This window comes from Protopterus annectens, chromosome 10.part0 (genome assembly GCF_019279795.1).
Source record: "Protopterus annectens isolate FY-2018-M chromosome 10.part0, PAN1.0, whole genome shotgun sequence".
In the NCBI taxonomy this organism is placed as follows: Eukaryota; Metazoa; Chordata; order Ceratodontiformes; family Protopteridae; genus Protopterus; species Protopterus annectens.
Window position 1 is genome coordinate 896165836 of NC_056744.1, and position 24057 is coordinate 896189892.

Here is a 24057-nt window from a genome sequence, read left to right on the forward strand (position 1 = left end):
AAATCTGATATGAAGGATGCCTTTAAGAAAGAGCTTAACCTCTAGCCTAGAGGCTAAGAGAGGAGATTCAGGCAGACATGCAGAAATTGCAGAGAAGTGGACTTTTACAGAAGAATAAGACAATCTAGCTTTAAGCAGCTCACCCAAATACGACAAAATTAGTGGGATATCCACTGAGAATGGATATAGCTGTTTCTTTAGACACTAGGTGGAGAGCCTCTTCCATTTTGACAAATAGGCTTTTCTAGTATTAGTTTTCCTGGCCTCTTGCAAGTCTAGAAGCACATCCTCAGAGAAAATGTTTCATAAAGGGATCAGAAGCCTGTCACCCAAAGAGTTAGGTTCAGGGTTGCCAAATGTGGGTGAATAAGTGATGCCTTGTCTTGTGTGAGAAGATCTACCCTGTGAAGTAACTGGTGATGACTGCCCTTGGCAAAATGCAGAAGATGAGGGAGCCAGAACTGTCTTGGCCAAAAGGGAGCCATAGACAAGATTTTTGATTTGTCCTGCTGAATTTTCAGCAGAACTTTCTGAATCAGAGTGGTGTGTGTGCGTGTGTGTGTGTGTGTGTGTGTGTGTGTGTGTGTGTGTGTGTGTGTGTGTGTGTGTGTCTGTGTGTGTGTGTGTGTGTGTGTGTGTCTGTGTGTAAAGAAACATCCCCTTCCAGGATATTGAAAGGTCATCCACATTCCAAACGAGAGGACCTGGGACTCTGGCACAAAACTGTAGAAGTTGTCTGTTCAGAGGGGAGTCAAAAAGATCTATTTGAGGTGTACCCCGCCGGTGAAAAATGTCCAGAAACACATCCTTGTGGAACATCTATTCATGGGATTGAGTCATGGACCTGCTTAGATTGTCTACCAGAACATACTAAGCTGAAGGAATGTAAATTGTTTGTAAGGTGACATGATTGGAAAACAATCTCCCAAGCCAGAAGAGCCAACCAACAAAGCAGATAAGAATTCATTCTCTCCTGTTTGTTCACATACCAAAGGACTGTGGTGTTGTCTGTATACAGCTTCAAGGGGCTTGGGTGAAGAGAAGACTGGAAAGCTTGAAGAGCAAAAATCAAAGCCCTCATTTTTTTGATGTTTGTGTGTTCCTTCCTCTTAGAGGGGGATCAAACACCCTAGACCTTTAGGGGGACCAAAGACCCTGGATCTTTAGGTTTCTCGAGGTTGCTTCCCAACCCAAGTCTGAGGCATCTGTGAACAGCTCCTGCATAGGAAGAGGAGGCTGCAGAGGAAGACCTGGGTTCAGTGTAATTCGCTGAATCCCCCACTGAAGTTCTTTCTTCAGACAAGGAAGAAAAGGAAGAACAAAATCCAGGGGATGTGCATTGCATGCTGGGACTAGAGAGATTTCCAATACCACTGGAATTACCTCATGTCAAGTTTGGCCAAAGGTAGCATGGGAATCACAGAAGTCTGAGAAGCTTCCTGGCTGTCAAGGAAGGGAGTGGTGAGAGTTACTGACAGTAGGCTAGAAGAGACTGCACCTTCTGCAGGGGCAGAAATGCCATCACTAAATCTGTCCTTATCCTGCACCCCAGGAAGACCTGGTCCTGAGAAAGAGTGAGGGAGGATTTCTTGAAGTTGACAGTGACAGTGACAGTGAAGATGACAAGTCTTAGAATCAATCTGACTCTTATTTGGAGGTTCTCCAGGACAATTTCTGGATGAGGTTGCTTGAATAAGTAGGTTTTCCAGGTAAGGATAAACTTGTATTCCTTGCAGTCTGCAAAATGCAATAACAGGAGCCAAGCATCTTGTGAATCCCCTTGGTGCTGTGGAGAGTTCAAAGGACAAAGCACAGAACTAAAAATGAGATGAACCCACAGAAAAACTTAAGTATTTCCTGAAAACGGGATGAACCGGGATATGAAGATGCGCATCTTTGATGTCCAGGGTAACCAGCAAGGCCTGAGGCAGTAAAACTCGGAACAAGGTTTAGAGGGAGAGCATGTGAAAGGTGGGAACCTGTAGAAAGAGGTTGAGGTAAGACAGGTCTAGGACGGGTCTCCATGGGCCATCCTTCCTGGGAACTAGAAACATCTTTGAATAAAAACCTCTTCCTCTTGGCTGGTGAGTGAATTCCTGAATGGTTCTCTGTGAAATCAGGTCATAAAGTACCTGAGGGAAAGGTGGAAGCTGATTTTGGGGGAGGAGGGGTTAAAGGATACCCAAGAAGGTTGGAATGGACTTCCAAACCATGAAATATCCATATAGCACAATGGAAAGCACCCATTTGTGTGTGGTAATGCTTGCATAAGAAGAAAGGGACAGTGGGAGGCACTGGGAAAGAGGAACATTTTTCAGACTGGCCAGGTAGTCAAAGACCACCTGGTTTGTTTGAAAAGGAAGGCTTTTGAGCAGTGGTGGGCTGAGTCCTGGTAGAGCTTTGCTTCCGTGGCCCTTTTTTGAAAGTGGAGTATGGGAGTGTTTCCTCACAAAATGCATCTTGGAAGGATAATTCTTTTGGTAGTTCAGAACAGGGGACACAGAAATATGCTTAAGTTCCTGTAGCTCTTTCCCTTTCTCCTGAAGAGATTTGAAAAAGGAAGTAGCATTAGCTCCAAAAAGGGCAAAATTATCAAGAGGAGCATCCACAAGTTTTGCCTTGATATCTTCAAGCAAGGGCTATAATTACAGTTATGTACTTACCATAATTTGGCATCTGTAGTCACCATTCATCACGTAAGGGTCTTGGATCTGATATTGGATCTGAGCCGGCATACACAGGCAAACATCATAGCTCAAGCTCCTCCCCTCCCATGATGCTCTGCTGCCCTCTAACCTCTCAGTAGAGTTTGCATAAGGAAAGAAGACAGACCAAAAACAACTAACAGCAATATAGAACCACCATAATCCAGCTAATCTCTCACGAAGGGGGCTGGGGGGTGGGACCACAATGAAAGGTGACTACAGATAACAGATGCCAAGTTATGGTAAGTACATAACTATAAATCTGATGTTATCTTAGTCACCATTCCCCACATTAGGGTCAAAGTCCCCAGCTACCTAAAGCTTGGGAGGCCTCAAGGAATGACATGTCGAAGAAATGTGGAGCCTAAGGAAGCCCTTCCTCTGGAAACCAAGTCCAATTTATAATGGGAGATGAACTTGTGAGGAAAAGACCACATTGCTGCTGCACAAATATCATCAAAGGATTGACTATCTGCAAATGCAGTTGAAGTAGACACCACCCTTGTGGAATGAGCCTTTACTGGTTCAGATACAGGAACACCTTCTGAAGAGTAAATGAATTAAATACATTGCGAAATCCAGTAGAGGTAGTGACTTTCAAAATTCCTCTGTCCTTTCTATTCATAGAAAAGCCTACAAACAACTGGTCTGAACCTCCAAATTCCTTAGTCCTATGCAGATAGAAACAAAGTTGATGATGAACATCCAAGGTGTGCAGGATGTAGTCCCCTTTATTGGCACAGTTAGGGAAAAATACTGGAAGATGAATGCATTGATTGAGATTAGCTGTTGAAGCCAGCTTGGGCACAAGGGATGGATCTGGTTTCAGAGACACTCTGTCCCTATGGAAAATTAAGTAGGATGGCTTAATTGCAAAAGCTTCTATCTCCAAGACTCTCCTCGCTGAAGTCAATGCCACCAAAAGAGTAGTCTTCTATGAAAGGAAACTGATATCACAACATGCCACTGGTTCAAAAGGTGGTTTTGTCAATGTCTGCAGCACCAATGCCAAATCCCATGGAGGAGATGGATGCTTCACAGGGGGTCACAAAAGAAAAACACCTTTTAAAAAGGCCTTGCAGAGACAGGAAGAAAAGGTAGAATCATTACTAAGATGAAAATTTGAAATTACCACCAAATGAACCTCGATCATGGAGAAACTGTGTGCTTCCTTAAAAAGAGAAGTTAAAAAGAGAAGGATCTCAGGAATGGAAGCTGAAAACAGAACCATTATTCTTTGCCCAAATAGAAAATCTCTTCCATTTACTGATATAAACCTTCCTAGTGGAAGACCTATGGGAAGCAAGGATAATATCCTTTACGGGTGAGGCTAGCATGGACTTAGCCAAAATCACTGGAAGTGGACATGCCATGCTGTCAGATGCATGATCTGAAGGTTCGGGAGCGGAAGCAGAGAAGGATGAGATAAGAGATCCGGAATTGGATTGAGCACCCAGGGTTGGTGCCTCAAGTGAGACCGTAGAAGGGGGAACCACACCTGGTGAGGCCAGAAGAGGGCAATGAGGATCAATTGTCTCTTGAGGTGTCTGGCTTTCTGAAACAGTCTGGGAATTAAAGGCAAAGATGGAAAGGCATACAGGAGACCCAGAGGCCAATTGTGAGTGAGCGCATCCCTTGGGGATTCCCACTCTGGGGGGATCCATGCAAACAAATTGCTGCATTTCTGGTTGAGAAGAGATACAAACAGATCGCAGTTTGGACATCCACACCAATGGAAGATCTGTTGGGCCACCCCTGGATTCAGGGACCACTTATGAGGGTCAGAACAGCCCTGTTTAATTTCTTCGCCAACACGTTGGATGCTCCGGGAATGTGCATTGCAATGAGAAAGCGTCCCATGGACATCACCCATTCCCAGACCCTCATGGCCTCAAGACAAAGCAGATGAGAACATGTGCCCCCTTGCTTGTTTATATACCACACAACTGCCATGTTGTCCAATAGAACTACAATCATTCCCTGAGGGAGGCAATCCCAAAAAGCTTACAACGACAGAAGGACTGCGTTCATCTCCAGAACGCTGATGTGCAGTTTGGTCCCTGATAGCGACCATGTCCCTTGAACTGTCTTTTCCTGGAAATGTCCCCCCCACCCTAGCAGGGAAGCGTCCGAGGTGACCATGGCCATGGGAACTGGTGGAGAGAATGACCTGCTGCTAGGAGGTCTGGTGAACGAATCCACCACGAAAGATGTTTTCAACACACTGGGGTGAGACGAATGCTGAATGACAAGGGATACAGAAACGCTGACCACTGAACTGCAAAAGTCCACTGAAGAACTCTCATGTCGTATTGAGCCACTGGAACTAAGTAAATGGTAGTTGCCATGGACCCTAGAGCCCTGAGAATGTGTGAAGCCAGAGGACATGATTGCTCCAGTAAAACTTGAACTTGGGTGTGAATCAGAGACACTCGTTCAAGGAAGAAGGCTGCGATCTACTTGGTGCTATCCAACAGAGTGTCTATGAACTACAGACATTGGGTAGGAATCAAGGAAGACTTGGCCATGGTTACCGTAATTCCCAACTGATGGAACAGGGAAAGTAAGGTATGAATGTTGTCCAATAGTTGATGCTATGTAGGGGCCGTTAGGAGCCAATCGTCCAAATAGGGAACTATCTGGATTCCCTGAAGCCAGAGATGAGCTGCCACTACTGCCATGTATTTGGTGAATACCCAGGGGGCTGAGGTGAGACCAAAAGGCAGGGCCCTGAACTGAAAATGATCAGCTCTCAAGCAAAAGAGGAGAAACCTCCTGGACCGGCGAGCCATCTTTATATGGTAGTACGTGTCCTGAATGTCCACTGAGCACATCCAGTCATTGCTGTCCAAATGGGGCACAATCAACTGCACAGTGGCCATCCAAAACTTCAACTTCTGTATGAACAGGTTCATACGACTAAGGTCCAGAATAGGACGAAGGACTCCTGTTCTCTTTGGAACTAAAAAGAAGCTAGAATAAGTTCCGTATCCTCATTGCCCTGCAGGGACCTCTTGGATGGCTCTTTTTCAAAGAAGGTTCGCAATCTCCTGTCAGGCCAACTATTTCTGACTGGGTGGCATGTCAGCAAGAGTTCTGGATTTCAGGGGAACTTCCAAAAAGGGAATGCAATAGCCCCTGGATACAACTGTTAGCACCCATTGATCATTTGTAATGCTTGCCCAGGCTAAAGGGTGCAATGATAACTGACCGTTGACTGCCTCCAAGGAAGGACAGACAGGCAACATCTCAGGGACGCTGAAAAGGTTTATCAGAGAAGGGCTCCATGGAACCTTGACTCTGTGGGCCTCCTATGGGCCTTGGGTGACATCTGCTGTTGAAACCTCTTCCCCGTCCTCTGGAAGATGAATCATCCTGAACATCCTGGAAGAAAGATTTTACCTGCCGAAACCTCATTTTCTTATTCCCCTTCTGGGTCTTAAAAAAGGACCTTTGAGAGGCAGAAAATTAAATCCCAACTGCGGACAACGTCTTCCCTTCCTGTTCACTATGGGTCAACGTCTCTTTCTCGCTGGGACCAAAGTGAGTGGAACCATCAAATGGGGCATTGATAAATGATGTCTTGAAGGCCTCTGCAAACCTGCTTAGGCCCAGCCAGGCATGACGCCTAATGGCGATGCCTGAACCCGTCACCTGTGAAGACCCTTCCGCAGCATTGGAAATTAGCCTCATGGATGAATTTGCAACCAAATGAAGGGTGGACAGCTTGGGAGAAATCACCTTAAATTCCTCCTGGACCCAGAGAGGGAAGTTGACAGTTTCTTTATCAAATCCCTCTGGAGACAGGGGAAATGCGCAAGATAACTTAAGGCTCGCAGGCTAAAGGAAGCTGAAGCAAACACCCGCTTCCCAAATCTGTCCAGAGCTCTCGATTCACGATTGGGAGGGTGGACAGAAGAACTCTGCTCTGCCATTTCCTTTTTGGTGGCAGCAGCTACCACAATAGCATCAACCGGGACCGCCTGGGACCAGAAGGTTTTAAAAACTGCCATCCACAAACCACGAACGAAAAAGCTGAGTTGGGCAGTACCTGCTGGTGATCTACTCGTAATTTGTGTTTTACCAGAAGGTTTTACCCACTGGGGGACTGAGAAATTTGTCTGCTTTCTTAGGCACTGGCTTCATGGTATCTAGCTCCTTCCAAGCCCTGCTGGCCATGAGATTAATAAGAGGATTAGCGGGGGGGGGGCAACCAAAAGGTAGATGGGCCCATACTGAAAGCCTCCAGAAATATGGTTTCCTCAGAGGACAGGGACTGGGCAGACCAACCTGCTTTGGCCTTGAGGGTCTCGAGTACGTCTCCAAAGGAGACGTCCTCTGGCGGAGATCTTGGGGACCCGTCCCCTTCATCAGCATCCGTATCTTCGGTTAAGGACTCCATGCGGGAGTTTCGATGTCTCCTCTTACATGTTCTCTTCTTAGGAACTTCCTCCGCTGGAGGCTGCAGGGAAGACTCAGAAGAGGAGGGGACAACTGTGGGGAAGGCATCCCCCTGGAGGCTAGACTGGACGGGCTGACTGGAAGGAGGATGAGAAGGTCCGCTCAGATACTGAGGCTGGGTAGGATGACCGTGTATGGGGGAGGCAGCTCTGATAGCAGAGAAGGACCTTTTTACTGTCTGGAAAGTGGAAGGATGGAGGAGGTTCCATCTCCCTCTCCTGCTGATAATACCATAGCAGAAGAGAGGGTAGACCATGCAAGACCCCCTGCTTTGCCGAACAGCACCGGACCAGAACTGTTGAAAGCTGAAACGCCTAGTGGGAGAGCCCTGTCCGAAAAGCCTGGACCCAAATCCAACCTCATGGACCCCAGGTCAGCAGCTCTGCCTGGAGGGATGGCCTGTCCTGGGGAGAGGGAGTTGGAGCAGCACCAATCAACGATCCCGATGGGGTAGTGACCAAACTGGGCCTGACACTCCCCTGGACTCTGCCCCACTCACCAGTCCCTGAGAATCCAAGCCAATGGTCAGATGAGCAGTTAAATGGGAAGTGGGGGACTGGATTCCTGACCTTTGGACCAGGGAAGCCAGAAGTCCCAACTCCATCTGAGCTTTCAGAAATGCCCGCATCATTCTGTCCATATCCATGGAAAGGCAGTCCTAGAAGATCAGGAAGATATGGAGGACATGGTGGGAGAACCCTGCCTGGAACCAGAGGGTCTTCTCTTGTGCTCCCTGGAGTGAGACCTACTAGAAGAAAAGGCCTGCACCAAAATCAAGGGATCCAAGGGAAGGTCCTCCACTACATTCGGCTCCGGCACGACTCTCAGATCCGACCTATTCTGAGCCAAAATTAATGAAGGATCTGAAGTAACAACCCTCAGATCCAAGAGGGATGGATCCGTGGTCAAAGCTCCTACCCTCGGATCTGAAGGTCTCAAATCCAGAGTCTTGGATCCGGGGGAGGGAGCCGAAGGTGTCAGATCTGAAGGACTTGGATCTGAACCTTTAGATCCAGGAGTAGACTCCCTGGACATTCTAGGACCCGAGGATCTCTGATCCGAAAGTGCCCTGGCTGGAGTAGGATCCGAGGACTTAGGATCCTACAACCTGGGACATTTAGATAGGGGTTCTTCCACCGAAAGAATCCTCTTCTTTGCCCCCTGAGGAGCCCGCCTTGGCCAGGGAACCAGTGACCAAGGGGCCTTCCGTCACCAGGCCTTTGATTATCAACTTATTTTGGCAGTCGACCAGAGCTCTAGGGTTGAAGGCGGCACAAATACTGTACTCCACCTCAAGATGGTCGCCGCCGAGACAATACAGACACTCCTTTTGTGAGTCGGAAATAGCCATTTTTCCAGCCACACGAGGAGCATCTCTTAAACCCTAAGGGTTTATCTGACATGACCAAAACCAAAGGAAAAACCTCACTAAAAGTACGGAAACAAGCCAAAGTTCAGATACCCAAAACAAAATTGTCCGAAACACTAATTACCTAGAAACTCTAGACTAAACTACTTTAACTCGACCAAAAACAGTACACAATAACTCCACCAAGCCCGCAAAAAGGGAGCCAAAGGTAAAATTAGAAAACCAAGCTGGGAGGGGATAGAAAACGAAAGATAACTATCAAGAGCAGTATAATATAAAGGAATTAACCCAAACAACACAAGTCCCAAGAATTAACACTTACTGCTAAGAGGAGCTGAGCAATCTGCGTCTGTATTACTGAAGCGGCAAATGAGATATGAGGGGTTAGACAGCAGCAGAGCATCTAGGAGCTTGAGCTAAGCTGTTTGTCTGTGTATGCCAGCTCGGATCTGATATCGGATCCAAGACCCTAATGTGAGGAATGGTGACTAAGATAACATCAGATCCTCAATCAAGAAAGTCTTCTTAGAACTGAACCACATGCAGTTGATCTGGCCGATACTTTAGCTGCATCATAACTGCACTTTATGGAGTGACGAGTCACTAGGGAAGAGGCTGTCAAAAGGAAAGATAGTTGAGCTTTGACTCTAGAGTCTGGAAGGTCCGACTGTAGCTGTGAAGCCTTGGAGAGCAAGGCCACAACATACCTGGACATATGTGTTTGGTAATTAATGGCCCTAAAGGCCAGTGTGGATGAACTGTAGACTTTTTTACTTAATCTCTCCATCATCTTACTGGCTTTATCAAATGGAAGTAAGGAGGTGGAAGGTAAAAGTTTTAGAAGATCTATCTGCAGACACTAGGATAACAGCTGTATCTGAAGGAGAACATTTAAAAAAGTTTACTGTCCTCTGGCACCTTGTAAAAACTATATGGCCTTTTAGGTGCGGGGGGGTTGAGAGTCAGGTGCTTTGGAAGCTGACAAGAAGGGGAAAGGGACCTACCCATAAGAGATCACAGAATCTCTTCTGTACTTCTGAGACTTGAGAACAATCCCATTTAAAGTAATCTCTCATTCTAGATATGGTTTCTCCAAAGATGATGTACTCCTCAGGGGAGTCAGTGCCACTTGACTCTACTTCAGGGGAGGCATAACCCAAAGTTGAAGTTATCTGGGTGGAACAGGCCACAGACTCATCTGAAGAGGAAACTTCCTCTTCGAAGGCTCCTGCTCCAGGGAAGAGCTCCTTGCTATAGAAGTGGGAGATACCAGGGGAAGGTCTCAAAGCTATAAAGGCAATATGAATGCCCTGTGAGAAGGCCTGCCAATCTGGAGTAGGGTCCTGTAGAGGAGAAACATGCTTAAGTTTGCTTTTCTTCTTAAGATAAGGATCTCCCCTAAGCTGAGGAAGGGACCAACGTAGGCCTACTCTCTGGCACGGACGTTGGCTCTTCACCAGCTATGATAAGAGATGTACTTTGTGGGGCTTCTGAAGAAATGAGCCATGGTTCCCCCTTACCATTCTGACATCAGACATCTGTGGAGCCTCTGTGGATGTGCTAATGGCAGTTTCCTTGGCGGCTGCTGAAGCAGTACCCGTTACAGGAAAAGAACCAGCAACCTTATAGCTCTCTGGGTCTTCATCTGCCTCAAAGAGAATGTCCAGATTCAGCAGCACAGTCAAAGATTCAGGCCTAAGCTTTCTGACCTTTTTTCTTCAGAGACTCACTGGAGGGTTCTGACGAACCCTCCATAGCAAGAGCTAGTCACTTAAGCCTCTGGTTCTCTAGGTAAATGTTTAAGGCAGAAAGATGACTGCGGAGTGTCTTTGGGACAGATGCCTGGCAAATTGCGCATGCCTTGTAATAGTGAGCAGACCCTAGACAAATAGACACTGGTCAAGGTTATCTTTGTGTGGAATCAGTCTTCCACAATGGCACTTGCCTTTCTTGGATGACGTGAATTTCAAAAGATATGTAGTAGTAAAATATGAAAACAAGAAAAATCCCCAACAAGGCACTTATCTGAAACAGTAACCATGCGGCAATCAGACGAATATGAGAAGATAGAGTTCGGACTGGTAGCAGAGAAGTTCTGAGGATGGCATGTGAGAACATCACTTTTATGGCATACGCTCCTTGCTGCCTTCATGTGACATCCCAAGTACCCTGCAGTAGTACAGTGTTTTGTACACTGGCCAGACGTTCAGGTCACCTAGGCAGGGAATCCTTCATGTTATGAATACTGCAACATGGGAAGAGAAGGCCATCTATAGAAATCAATCAGAAGAGGTCAGAAAAGCTTGGGAAGAGAGATTAGATGTTGCAATTCACAAAGAAACGAGAGGACATATTTATGGCTCACAAATATGCAACAAAATGTAGACGATTTAGGATTTTTGCCTGGCAGCATACTCTTATACCCCAAGCAGACGCCAAAGAATATTTCCTCAGGTAGATGCAAATGTTGGAGGTGTAATGGGGAAGAAAGAAGTAGCTAGGAGTATATGCTTTCGGAGACTATTTAGTTGGCACACTTTAAAAATTCCCTACATAGTACTCAGTCAGGAATACTGGCTGAGAAAATAAGTGTAACTAAGGAAATGTTTTTTTTAGCTCAGATACAGGATCTGAGCTGCCTAGACAAAGTAAGGCCGTAATAAGTTTAATTTTGGTGGCCACAAAAAAAGCAATTCCTAGAAAATGGAAATCAAAATCTAAACCAACTATACTTTAAGTAGTGAATATTGTAACAGAGATAAAGGAACAAAAGGTGGGTTCTTTAGAAAAGGGTAGGAGTAAGTCACTTAGAAAAAATGGAAACTGTGTGAACAATGCATGCAGAAAAATGTTTTGGAAGAGGAATGAGGTTTAAGAGAAGGCAGAAACTGAACAGTTTATATAAATGAAGTTTGACAACAAACTAAGTTGTCCTGGGACATCTCCATGGGGGGGTAGGTTAATATTAGGAGGAATTAAGTTGGTTGGGGAGGTGAAAGGGTTAGGTGGACGCAGGGATGGTTGGGAGGAGATGAGATAATGATGGGGAGGGGCTTAAGAGCATAGCCGGCCTTAGGCATATGCCAACTAGGCAGCTGCCTAGGGTTAGGGTGCAGCAGGGGCGCTTTTCCAGTATTTACTTGGTGTAGGTAGACCAGGATGGAGCATCTGGGTGATGTGGGGGGGCACCGTGGAGCCCTTTTGCCTAAGGCACCAGTTGACCTAAGGCCGCTCCTGCTTAAGAGGTTTAGTCTAGTGTAGTTGGGTTAAGCAATCACATTTTGGTGTGAACTTGCTAAGTGCATGTTTACATCCATGACGACCTTTAGTACTAAGAGACCAGGTAGGTCGTGGGTTAAGAATTATGTGCAGGGAAGTAGGTATAATTCTTTATTTCTGTCTTCTGCTTTCCTAGTTGGTCAGGATTCAAATGTGGGATGGCCAGGGTTGAGTACTTTGGGCAGTGAAGTGAGTAAATTTGTAATTTGGTACTCGTATTCTAGGAAGGAGCTCGGTAGTAGAAGTATAATAGTGAGTACCACAGAATATATATATTACAAAAAAAAAAAAAAAAGTGTTCACATTCGTATGTTGATAAACGTGCTTACAGGGATACGTCAGCTAGCTGGAAGGTGGAGGCTTGGTAGGGCTTTATTCTTCTAGTATGCAGCATGATTCTTGTTTTTTTTAGTCCCTTACCTGGCAAAGTAGTCATTACTGGGTTCCATTGCATTCCCTGGGTGGTGTAGTTCCCTCCAAGCCGCAACTAGTTTTTCACGAGCTGAGTGATGTTCATAGATCCTTCTGTGAATGCACCTTCATTTGAGCCGTAAAGATCATTATCCCCTTCCACACCCATACTCAACCCTGGTTGGAAGACTAGAGCTGCATTGGGCAGGGTGAGCATTGCTGCTGGCAAGATAGCTGTTTTGCAGGTATATGGATTTGGCCGTCAACAATTGTGATTGACGTTCACGGCGCATTCCCTTTTTTTCTTGAGGCTAAAATTTTCTACTGGAGATAATGGCTATACTTTCTGTCAAGAGGACCCAATTATTTATTTCAGTTTGTTCATAGGAGGAACAGTGGCAAAATTTTGAAACACAGGGGCAGGGTGAGCATTGATGCTATCAGGAGAGCTGTTTGCGGGTGCTTGGATCTGACCGTTAACGGCCATGACTGAGACTCGCAGTACTATTCACTTTTGCTTGCAGAGATATCATTCCAGTCAGTGCTTTTACTAGATCACTAGGAATTTGCTGGGGGTGGTTGTACAAAGCATCATGGTGTCAGAAAAAGGTGACTTTTGTTTAGATTCTAACTTTTTATTGGAGGAGTTTATCAGCTATATTTTCTGTCAAGAGGACTGGGTATCCAATTAGCATAGAGGTATATTTCAATGGTCCATGGTTCTCAGCAAGCAGGAAGAAATGAGAAAGGACATTGTAGTTTTAGAGATTATGCCCATCTGGGTTGTAGCACTTGTATGTCAGCTTTGAAGCTTTTAATCGGAAAGTCCGGAGATGTGTTTGCCTATGTACAAGGCTTTGTTTCTGTTGTGTTGAGAGGTTCAGAGGTTTGCTTCCAAGCATTTGGGAAGTCTCAAGGGCTTTGGGGCACCCGCAGGTAGCAGTTACTATATCTATGGCATTGGGTTGAACTTTGTTGGTGGGAGGAGTTTGCGGTGTGAGACAGCTTGTGGCATTGGGCCTCTTGTCTGGCTGGTTGTCGTGTGTTTTCGCAGGCTAGGAGAATGGTCATTGGTGGTGAAGGGATTGAGTGGCGTTCCCGTGTTGGGTTCATTTGCAGGCTGGGAGGTGTTTGTAATTGATGCATGACCTGAAAGTTAAACCTCAAGCAAAGAGACAGAGACAAATTATAAATTAAACACAAAAATTATAAATATTCAAGCCCCACAGTCATTAGAAGGGCATCCTTTAATAAGATGCCTAAATCACTCTCAAATAAAATTCAACTATGTTAATAAACAAATGGCAGCTTCATTGCCCTGACACACTAAAAATTTAAGCACAATCCTAGGACCTTGAATAGAAATAGAACTGATGAGGGGCCCTTACAGAAAACTTCTACTTAGCCTGAGAATTACAGTGATGTTAGTCTCACTAGTATTAGTTGTAAGTTTATAGAATATTTTATAGCTGAAGCAATACCTAGTTAGGTAGATTACCTTACATCCACTGACACACACCAATTCAGATTTGTAAAGGCAAATTACATCTTTTCAACCAGGATGAGTTCTTTGAAATATTACTGGAATAATGGCTAAGCGTTATGGTTAATATTGCCTAAACAGACCTTGTCAAGACCTTGAAACTATACTCAGTGCTGTGATTATTACAAATATTCCCAACAAAATGTCCATAAATTTATATAGTGGGCTGGGTGGTGCGGATGTGGGGCCGTCTAAATATGGCGCTGCTGGTGTCGTTCGTGGTTCACTAAGGCTGCTTTGACTAAAATGATTCTTGTGCTTCATAACTGCGATAATTAACTTATTATATTTATATGAATAACCTGACAGATTAGGAGTGCCTCTGAGGGGTAGATAAGGACAAAGATTCTTAGAGTAGGTAAAATCTCAGGTAGCCCATGTCCAGGGAATTTTATCTCATACCTGTTTAACAAAATATACTAAATTCAAATCTGTAGCATCTATGCAATATGGATACAAAAAAAAAAAAAAAAAAAAAATATATATATATATATATATATATATATATATATGTATATATATATATATATATATATATATATATATATATATATATATATATATATATATATCTATCTATATATATATATATATATATGTATATATATATATATATCTATATATATCTATATATATATATATATATATATATATACATATCTATATCTATATAATGATATATCTATATCTATCTATATATATATATATATATATATATACATACATATATATATATATATATATATATATATATATATATATATATATATATATATATATATATATATATATATATATAGGTTCATACTAGGCTATCTGCCCTAGGGCATTTACAAGCCTAGCCAGAGTGTGTTTGGCTTTCGCCACCCTTTGAATTGAGTTTACTGTGCCCTTTTTTAGGTTAGTTTACTGGGCCTCTGTCTAGTAGTGACACAGACGTAATCCCCAGGGTAAACCTACGAAATCCCATCCACTCGTCAAGATTCCTCTTGAAGACAGTCAGTGAGGGGCTCTGCCTAACATGGCCCGGGATTCTATTCCATAGTGAAGGGAGCCTCTGGGTTATGAATCTATCCCTCCAGCATGCCCTATTTATTGCTGTGCTGAGGTTCAAGTCCCTCGAGCACGTAGCTCTAAGGGATTTGGATTTTCTGAGGTGGAGCATGTCCATTAGTTCCAAGTTGGACATAGCTTTATACGTCAGGCATAGATTGCCTCTAAGTAGGCGGTATGCAACTGAGTAGAGCTGGAATTTCTTTAACTGAGCAGCATATGGCATCTGTTTGAGTCCCTTGATCCTCTTTGTGAGGTACTTTTGGGGTCTTTCTAGTTGCTGCAGGTGTCGGTTAAGGTACATCCCAAATGGGGCATTGTATTCTATTATGGGCCTGATCAGGGATGAATAAAGGGGCACTATGACCTCCCTTGATCTAGATGTGAATCCTTTCATGATTAGGTGGGCTATATAGAAGGTCTTTCTAACCACTTTGGCAATGTGGTTGTCAAAGGAGAGATTGCTATCAACTTGGGTCCCCAGGTCCCTAATTACTTCTTCCGTACTTAATGGATTACCACCTATGTGGCAATTTGTGGGCACGTTATTTTTGCCAAAGGGTATGACTATACACTTTTTGGCGTTTAGCTTTAGGCCGTGGCTCTGGCACCAGTTATCCATCTCTGTGAGACCCTTTTGGAGGATGCTTGTGTCAGCTGGAGAGTCAATTATGGTGCCCAGTTTGCAGTCATCTGCAAACTTGGTCAGCCACAGTCCTCCCGTTTTAGGCTGTACCTCAGAAAACTATATACCGAACAAGAGAGGTCCCAGGACTGAGCCTTGTGGGACGCCACTTGTAACCGGTTTTGAGTCTGACATGGCTCAGGCAATTCTGACCATGTGGGTTCTGTCCTTGAGCCAGTTTGCAATCCATCTTATGACATAGGGGTTTATATTCAAGCTGGAGAGCTTATCTATGACGCCCGAGTGGGGTATTGTGTCGAAGGCTTTTGCGAGGTCCAGGTAGGCAGTGTGGACTACCTTCCCTTCATCAATGGCCTTGGTGACTGTTTCAAAGAAGTCGACCAGGTTCAAGAGGCAGGATCTGCCCTTAAAAAATCTGAATTGGGTAGGATCCGGTGTCTGTAGGTCCCCAATATATTTGTTTATGAGTTCCATGATGATCCTCTCCATAGCTTTGCAGACCAGGCTAGTCAGGATTATGGGGCGATAGTTTCCAGGGTCTGTACAGGCACCACCTTTGTGGAGTGGGACGACTGTTGCTGTACGCCATTCTTTGGGTACATATCCTGAAGTAAGGCTGAGATTGAACAGCAGCTTTACGTGAAGGTTTAGCTCTTCTTGGAGTTCATGTAGGATGCAACCCGGGACACTGTCTGGTCCCATTGATGCTGTGATTTTTGCTTTAGAGAGGGCGGCTTTCACCTGAGCATCTGAGATGTTAAGGGGGCAGCACTCTACTGGAATAGATATTTGCTCTTTTGGGGGGAGGGGGGGGTTTGCACTGAATCTATCTGCCAGGATATTGGCAATGTCTGTGGGTTCAGTGTATTTTCTGTCATTCTGGATCAACTCTGAGCATATCTGGGAGTTGCCACCCAGGTTCCTAACATAACTAAAGAAGGCCTTGTGATTATCTTTAGTGTCCTGTGCAATTTTTCTCTCGAAGCTGGCCTTGGAGGATTTTATGAGGGATCGTAGTTTTTTGCTGGTACTGATCAGAGATGCCTTCCCTTTTAGGGATTTTGCTCTATCATGTAGTAGCTTCCTCCTTCTGTTGTACAGCTTATTTATGGCTGGGGTACACCAGACTGGATGCCTGCCTTTGGAAGATTGGGTCTTGGTTTTGTTTGGGATAGCATGGTCCATGCATTCCTGGAGGTGTCCACAGAATGCGTTTATAAAGGATTCTGTAGTTTGGGCCATAGTTTCCACTGACCCAGGGGCCTTGAAGGATTCCACCTCGGTTCACTGTGGTTTTCTGGGCTGGGGGTGGGTTCGGGATGTGGATATCCAGTGAGATTAATTTATGGTCCGATCTTACCTCTGGTATGGAGCATAGAGTCCCCATGTTGGTGATGACCAGGTCCAGTATGTTTTCCCCTCTTGTGGGAGTGGTGACTAGTTGTTCCATAGCATTTGAGTTTATAAATTCTAGGAACCTTTGGGCTAGGGTGTATGGGCTTGAGTAATGCTCCCAGTCTATGTTTGGGTAGTTGAAGTCACCCAATATAATGGTGTTTGGAGAGATCTTCATATTCTCCAGTGTTCTCAGGAAAGCAGAGTGGGATTCCTGACTTTGAGAGGGTGGTCTAACATGCTACAAACTGAAAGGCAGTTTTTCCCACTTAGTTGCACATGGATGGTCTCCAATGCTTCATGCAACGCCACTAACCTGGAGGTGTGGTTATCTTTGATGAATATGGATACTCCCCCTCCTTTTGTGGTGTGGTCCGAGTTTTGGGGCCAAAAAGCATGATATGAGGTATAACCTGGTAGTGCTGCGGTGCTCTCTGGAGCCTTAAACCAGGTTTCTGTCACTGCACAGATATCAATGTTCTCCATATAGAGAGAGAGAGAGAGAGCCTTAAATTTTGATCTGATTCTCATAAATTTGGGGTGCTTGGTAGATCATTTGGTGGTGGAGTAGTCAGTTCCTGCGCTTGGTGACTGGAATGTTTCTAAGGAGGGGGTGTTTGTTCACAGTCTGCAAGTGCATTCCTGTGGTAATGGCTGTGGGGGAGGGTGTGGTTAGAGCCGAGGATACTGGGTCAGTGAATCAGCCGTTGTCTGCTGCGCTAGGAGGACATACATACCTCTCAGTGGTACAGATTTTCACACGATGTTCAGATTTTGCTGCACATTTTGTTCACCCCCCCCTTTTATCTTTTCTTAGAACGGTGGCTTCTGACAAGTTATGGCAAAGTATTAAGACTGTAGTCAGAAATAATGACAGACATTTGAGTTGCTGACTTTATACCATTCTGAATATCTATGCTACCACAAATCTGTTTTATCAACCTTTTACGTTTGTAGGAGGAATATTTTAATACCCAACTGTATTTTGTCAGCTGCTAGTAAGCTATTATTAGGTTTGCTGCATTTTGTCCAATTGTTCCACATTATGTTGGTTTGTGTGCCTCATTTGGAGATGGAAGGTCAAGAGCTAGGCAGATGGTGTTACAATATAAGTTGGCTTGGCTTATACAGTGCGCTAATTGACGTGGTATGGAATTGCAAGGTTATCAGGGTTGTGGATTTTGATGGGTCCCTTCATGTGGGGTTTAGTTTTAACATACTCGACTGGTTGTTAAATTTATATTGGGTACTTGATAGGGTCATTGGAAGTATAGCTTCAATTATGGCTGCTTTGTCATAGATTTGTGTGGCAGTGGTACATTCCTTCCCAGGTTGGCAGGATAGGTAGTCTTTGAAGATGTCTTGGAATGTGTGTTATGTATTTCAGATGATTTATATGTCTTTTCTTTCTTACAGATGGGGTTTTGGAACACTGCTGCTATAACTTGGAATAGATGGGGGGTTTTGGAACGCTGATGCTATAATTTGGAATAGGTGGGTATAAGGTAGAGCCTTCTCTTCACATACTAGAGGATTTACGCTTGTCCTTTTCTTTGTAGATGTTGGTGTGTCAGGTACCAGTGGTGGCGATACACAAGGAATTTGCAGATGATGGAAGCAGTGGCGAGCGAAGAGGTTACACATGGGGAGCACAAGGTGGCAACAGTTACTGACTGAAATTCGTGAAGGACAGAAGGCATCATGCAGTGGCTTGGAAAGGGGATTTGAAAGATAAAGTTTTGATAGGACAGATGTTTTGCCACCAGAATGGGGCACAAGGTGGGTCTGGGTAATCACCTTATTAAGGTATATTAGAGCTCTGTGTTCAATTAGTGGGAGCTGATTATTGCATTGGTATGGGGGCAAGTAAGGAAGAGGTTGGTGGGTGGGGCCAAAGGGGAAAGGGTTGGGGACGGTTTATGGGTAGTGTGGGGATGAGTAGAGTCACGACATTCATAGGAGCACAGGACTTATCAGGCTTAAGCCCCATGGCTCTTGCAAGCCAGTGAAGTTCAACCCTTGCTTTCTTAGAACTGTGGGATGGTTGTATTTACTCATTCGGTTGTTAAACAGTATTTGGGGGAAGGGCCAATGAGGTGTTTGATAGGATGCTGGTGTTTGTTCCTAACGGGTGGTGTCTTTGGGGTGACACATTTGTTCCTTGAGTAGGTAGCACTAATGGTACATAACAGGTTAAGGCTTTACAGAATACCACAAGGATCATTTCACTTGGTGTTTGGGTCAAGTTTGTAAGTAGAGTTTTAAGAAGTATGGTAGGTAGGCGGTTGGTGGGGTAGTTTTAAAACTGGGTGCGTTGTTACAGGGGAGTTGGAAGGTTTAAAGGAAGCTTGGTTGCAGGATAAGGCTGTGGTAGGACAGGGCTTAATTGCCTACTAGTGGTATAGGTAATATAAGGAAAGAGCTCTCCAGGGGAAAGGCCAGGGCCAAACAGGGGTTAAGAATGGTTTGGTAATGAGGGAATTGGGGGTGTTTATGGCTGGGTATGTAGACTATTTCGTTGCTGAGCCTAGGCGGGTTTTTGGGAACTAGGTCAAGGGGTGTCATTTTCTTTTTTTTTTTTTTACTTATTTATTTTTTGCCAGCTAAGGTAGGACATTAACGTTGGAGTTAGACTGTTCCCTACGGTAATGGAGTTGTTGCACATATAGAACTGGGTAGTGGGTGGGCTAAGGTGATATGCTACGGTTAACAGGGTCTTGGATGTGAGACTTGCTAGTAGTTGTTTGATTGGGTGCAGTCCTGAGTTCAAGGGGTTATAGTTTGTGGTTTTGTTGTGGTTATAGGCTGTTAATACATTCAGGTTGAGCCATGATTTCAGCTTTGAAGGCAGCGGGCTAAAGAGTACGTGTTCTCTTGGTGTAGATGTTCCAGTGTTACAATGAGGTCATGGTAATCCTACTTTATTTAGTTTCATTAGGGTGTGTTTCACTGATGGCATGGCAAAGGGGTTTATGATGGGATTCTAAGGTGCTTTACAGATGATGGGTACACCAAATGATGTTTGGCTTGACCCTTCCCTTTATAGGAAGTGGATTGAACAATTTTGGGTAGAAGAGAAGGGGAACAGCCTGGTCAGGCTGGTTGACAGAGAAGAGGGATAGGGCTTGCCCTCTTCTGTTTCCCCTCTGATGTTTGGATGTTCATTTCAAGGATCTGGGGAAAGGAAATGAGTAGTTGGAGGAAGCTTGCTGAATAGATAAGCAAGTTGCGGTAAGGATGGTGCTTACTTGGTGGAAGGTAATTCAATGGATGGTGTATGAAGTGAGTTTGGGATGCTGCTTCATAAGTAAAGTAAGCGAGCAGAGGTATGGACCCTGCTTGTTGGGCAGGGTGAGTAGGTATGCTGCCCTGATTAACATTACAATGAATGGTCTATGAAGTGAGATGGAACGCTGCTTCATAAGTAAAGTAAGTGAGTAGAGGTATGGACGCTGCTTACTGGGGCAGGGTGAGTAAGTATGCTGCCCTGATTAACATTACAAGGATGTCATGCTGTATTTAGAATCAATTATATCATGAATAGCTGTAATTAATAAAGTTGGTGATCAAAGCTATGTAATGGAAATTTAATAAAGGTCGTCAAATGTCATTTGGTGTGATTTGTGTTACTGAAGGGGACCGGGACAATATTGCTTTGACTGTATGACATTTAACAATACGGGTGATGTACAATGTTTGTAAATGTGAACTTGTTAATACAGTTTGATTACTTTTATATAAATGCAAGTTTGTCTGTGTCACAAACAATTCAATAAAGGTGTTTAAAAAACAAAACAGAGGAAGCAGCTGCAGAAACTGGACAGTATAAAGACTACTCAGAGCAACAATGGAGATACCTGGGTCGGAATGGCCAGCAGAAGTCCTAAGCTTTAGTTTCTTGTCCTCCTACTGCCAAAAAAGCCTACTGATAATGTGCTCTTCATACAGATGCTAAGATTCACCTCTTATGCTTTGCTTTTAAAGTGAATTTCCTGCCTTCTGTGTCCCATTCTCAGTTAGTGGGTTACGGCTGGAGACCTGATCATGATACTCTAAATACAATTACTGGGTAAACATACAAAATGTAATGCCACATATCGTGGACATACAACAGTGGAAGTTAGTCCTGCTGCATGGGCAGATATCTGAAAATGCTGTGGAACAGCAACTCTTACTGAAAACAAAATTAGCAAAATTCAAATAAGACAAGACTACATCTAACATTTTGCCGTGGAATTTAAAGAGCTACTGTTGTAAATGTATACTGATTTCTGACTGTGCCAACATTATGCTTACATATCCAGTTTTTTGAATTGCAAACAATAACAGTTGTACTTAATTTCAGTTTCTCATGTACTGTGTCCGGCTACTTTTGAAATTATAACACAGTGTGGCACTGAATCTGAAGTATGTCATTATGAAGATTCAGACTACTAGCTTGATGCCTTTAAAGTTGATTAGTGTCCAGATCTTTAAAAGTTGATTTGCAGGAGCTGAGAGAGATGTACTTTATCAAAAATTAGAGGGCATTTTAGAATGTTTTTGAGTAACACCAAACAATTCAAATAACTATTAAATTCAGAATGAAGGAAAAACATTATCAATATTGTTAGGAAGACTTGGCATTTCACAAACTGTTGAGAACTCTAGTAAAATTGTGCTGATAGTACTATACAGACTGGTTTGATGTGTGGTGCTGGAATATGTAATTGCAGTGCTGTTTATAACTGTATATGACATTACATAAGCTCCTAGATCATGATATGTAAAGAATTTAAGAGCAACGATAACCACTTCATGAATAATGTTGTGTTTTGCATGCATATAACTTACCTAAATTGTAAATTATAACTACACACAAACACACACACGCATTGCACATTTGCTTTAAACAAGATCAATAAACTCCATCTTTACTTTCACTATGGTAAATCAATCCTAACAAAAAGAATAGTTTTCTTAACTCTTTACACTGCCTCACACCTTAAACACACCTGAATGTTTCATGATTATTTGCTATCATGTGTTGTTCTGTTTATATAAAGTAAATAAAAAGATTTCTGAAAAATCGCTGGGCAATAGGTAAGGGAGGCTACAGGTGGAGAGCAAATGAAAGGTTTTCTTACAGGGTTAAGCAAACTTAGTAAGGTACTGGCCTTTAGCCGGAATATACCTCACATATCAAAGAGACAAGAGTGGGGAGAACAAATCACCCCCCTTTAAAAATTAAAGAAATAAATGTACAAAACCCCAGTAGCACATCATCTCTTTATTCCCATAGTTTCTAGAGTAAATTTACTTAGCCTCTCTCACAAGCATGGAATACGAGACAAAAAAAGCTATCAAATTAACCATCTCCTTGTCCCCTTTTTCCTCTCATCTAAATAAGCAATGTCCAGCCCATCTAGTGCTAGACCAGATCAGATACTGCAGGAGGCAGTCTGCTGGAACAGAGGAAAACGATCTCATCATTTTTAATTAGCACTATGTCATCTGAGAACCTGCAAGGAGGTGGCAAAGTTTCACAGCAGCTACTCCCTTTCATACCTCTTAGCCGTACAGATTTTCGGAGAATGTCCAGATTTTTGCCTCATATTTTTGGACTGTTCCTCATAAAAGTTGTGGCTTTCTGACAAATTATTGAAGACTGAAGTTACTAAATAATGACAGATACTTGAGTTTCAGACTTTATATCCATCAGAAAATACATAATATTTCAAAACTTGTTATTCTAGCAACTCTAAGTTTGTATGAGAAAAAATTTAATTCTGTCCCTATTTTTGGGGCTTTGTCCCCCCCCCATTCTTTCTGGCTTTGTCCAGATTTCTTGCACTGAGAGGTTGAGAGGTATGTTCCCCTTACTGATGGTGATGACAATCTAGTGACTTTACAATGTTTCCTAGCAGTGGTGGTCGGGGAGGAGCATGGAAAATATAGTTCATAAAAATAAAGGAGGGGGAATCAATCTCATACAACTGTGGTGTGCTCCCTGATAATCTTGGTTCTAAACCTATCTACAGGGAGATGAGGTGGTCATATGGGGGAGGGGGGGGCTATAAATGGAAAGTGAGTATCTGAACTTTTATTAGATGGCAAGTGTTAAGGAAGAAAAAATAAATTGAGAAATATTAAAATATTAAGATTCCATAATGTTTATTAGTAGAAATGAAGACAGAACAAAGTGGTAATGAAAACATACTGAGAACAAATGAAAACCAAATATTACACAAGAAAGCAATTTGTATACATATCAAGATTAGTAAAATGACTACTCCGATATCTGTACTGAATTTTACTTAAGAAAACATATACTGTTCAGTGGCCTGTGTCCAAGATCTTGCGAGCCTTATCAACTGTGTTGACAGAAAAGATATGCATTTTAAAACCAAAAATGTAGTCTTTCTGCACTGAACACTGACCTGTTGTCCTGCTATGCTTTTTGCAGATTCAGCCATTTTTGCGAAGTTTTTTGCACATTCCACTTCTGAAGAATTAAAAAAAAAAACTTGATTAGCAGCACTTGCACTACAAATATCATTCACATTCTACATACATTTTACATTGATTTCTTACTGCCTCAATAAGCAGCCCCAGGCAGACATTCAACGAATGTGCAACCTCAGAAAAAAACTCACTCTCTCTTACAAAATAAACAGCAAAAGTGTAAAACAAACACAAGTTTAAGGAATTGGCAGGCCATATTCACACATGAGAAAAATAAACTTGTATTAGAAGCAAGCTATAGCAATTGTCCCAAGTAAATGTATACTGTTAAAGGCACACTGGATGAGCTACATACCCAAGCTGAGCCTTTTCTCCAACCATGCCAGGATATCTTTGGTATACTTTGACCATGCTTTTGCATATGCTAGTGCAGCATCTATCCCACAGTCATTTCGGAGCAACATGTTATCAACTTCTTCAGCTCGAAGATATTCTATGAAAGAAGAGCGCAAAAGAAGAAGAGAGAGTTTTCAACTAAAGTTAATCTAGATAGCCAAACTTGTGTTAACTAGTTAATGTAAAACTTTATCCCAGGAACTACAGAACTAGACAGCCAGACTCCAAAAGCTGCCCTCAGTGTAAGTGACTTACTTTCATATAAGGTCTCTCTATAAAAAGACTTACACCGGGGGCTGAACTCCTCTCAGCCTCCTCTCAGTGTAAGTGGTCACTGAGCATCCAACAATGAGTT

The 24057-nt window shown here is 43.4% G+C and overlaps 1 protein-coding gene across 1 annotated transcript in view; it reads right to left on the reverse strand.

Annotated features, from left to right (window-relative positions):
* ARHGAP29 (Rho GTPase activating protein 29) overlaps nucleotides 1–24057 on the reverse strand; it is a 1010462-nt gene that overhangs the window by 332143 nt on the left and 654262 nt on the right. Inside the window, exons 7-8 of the mRNA XM_044085689.1 lie at nucleotides 23662–23799; nucleotides 23282–23346 (exon numbers count right to left, since the gene is read on the reverse strand). Of these exons, the coding sequence (XP_043941624.1) occupies nucleotides 23282–23346; nucleotides 23662–23799 (203 nt within the window). The remainder of the gene's footprint in view (nucleotides 1–23281; nucleotides 23347–23661; nucleotides 23800–24057) is intronic.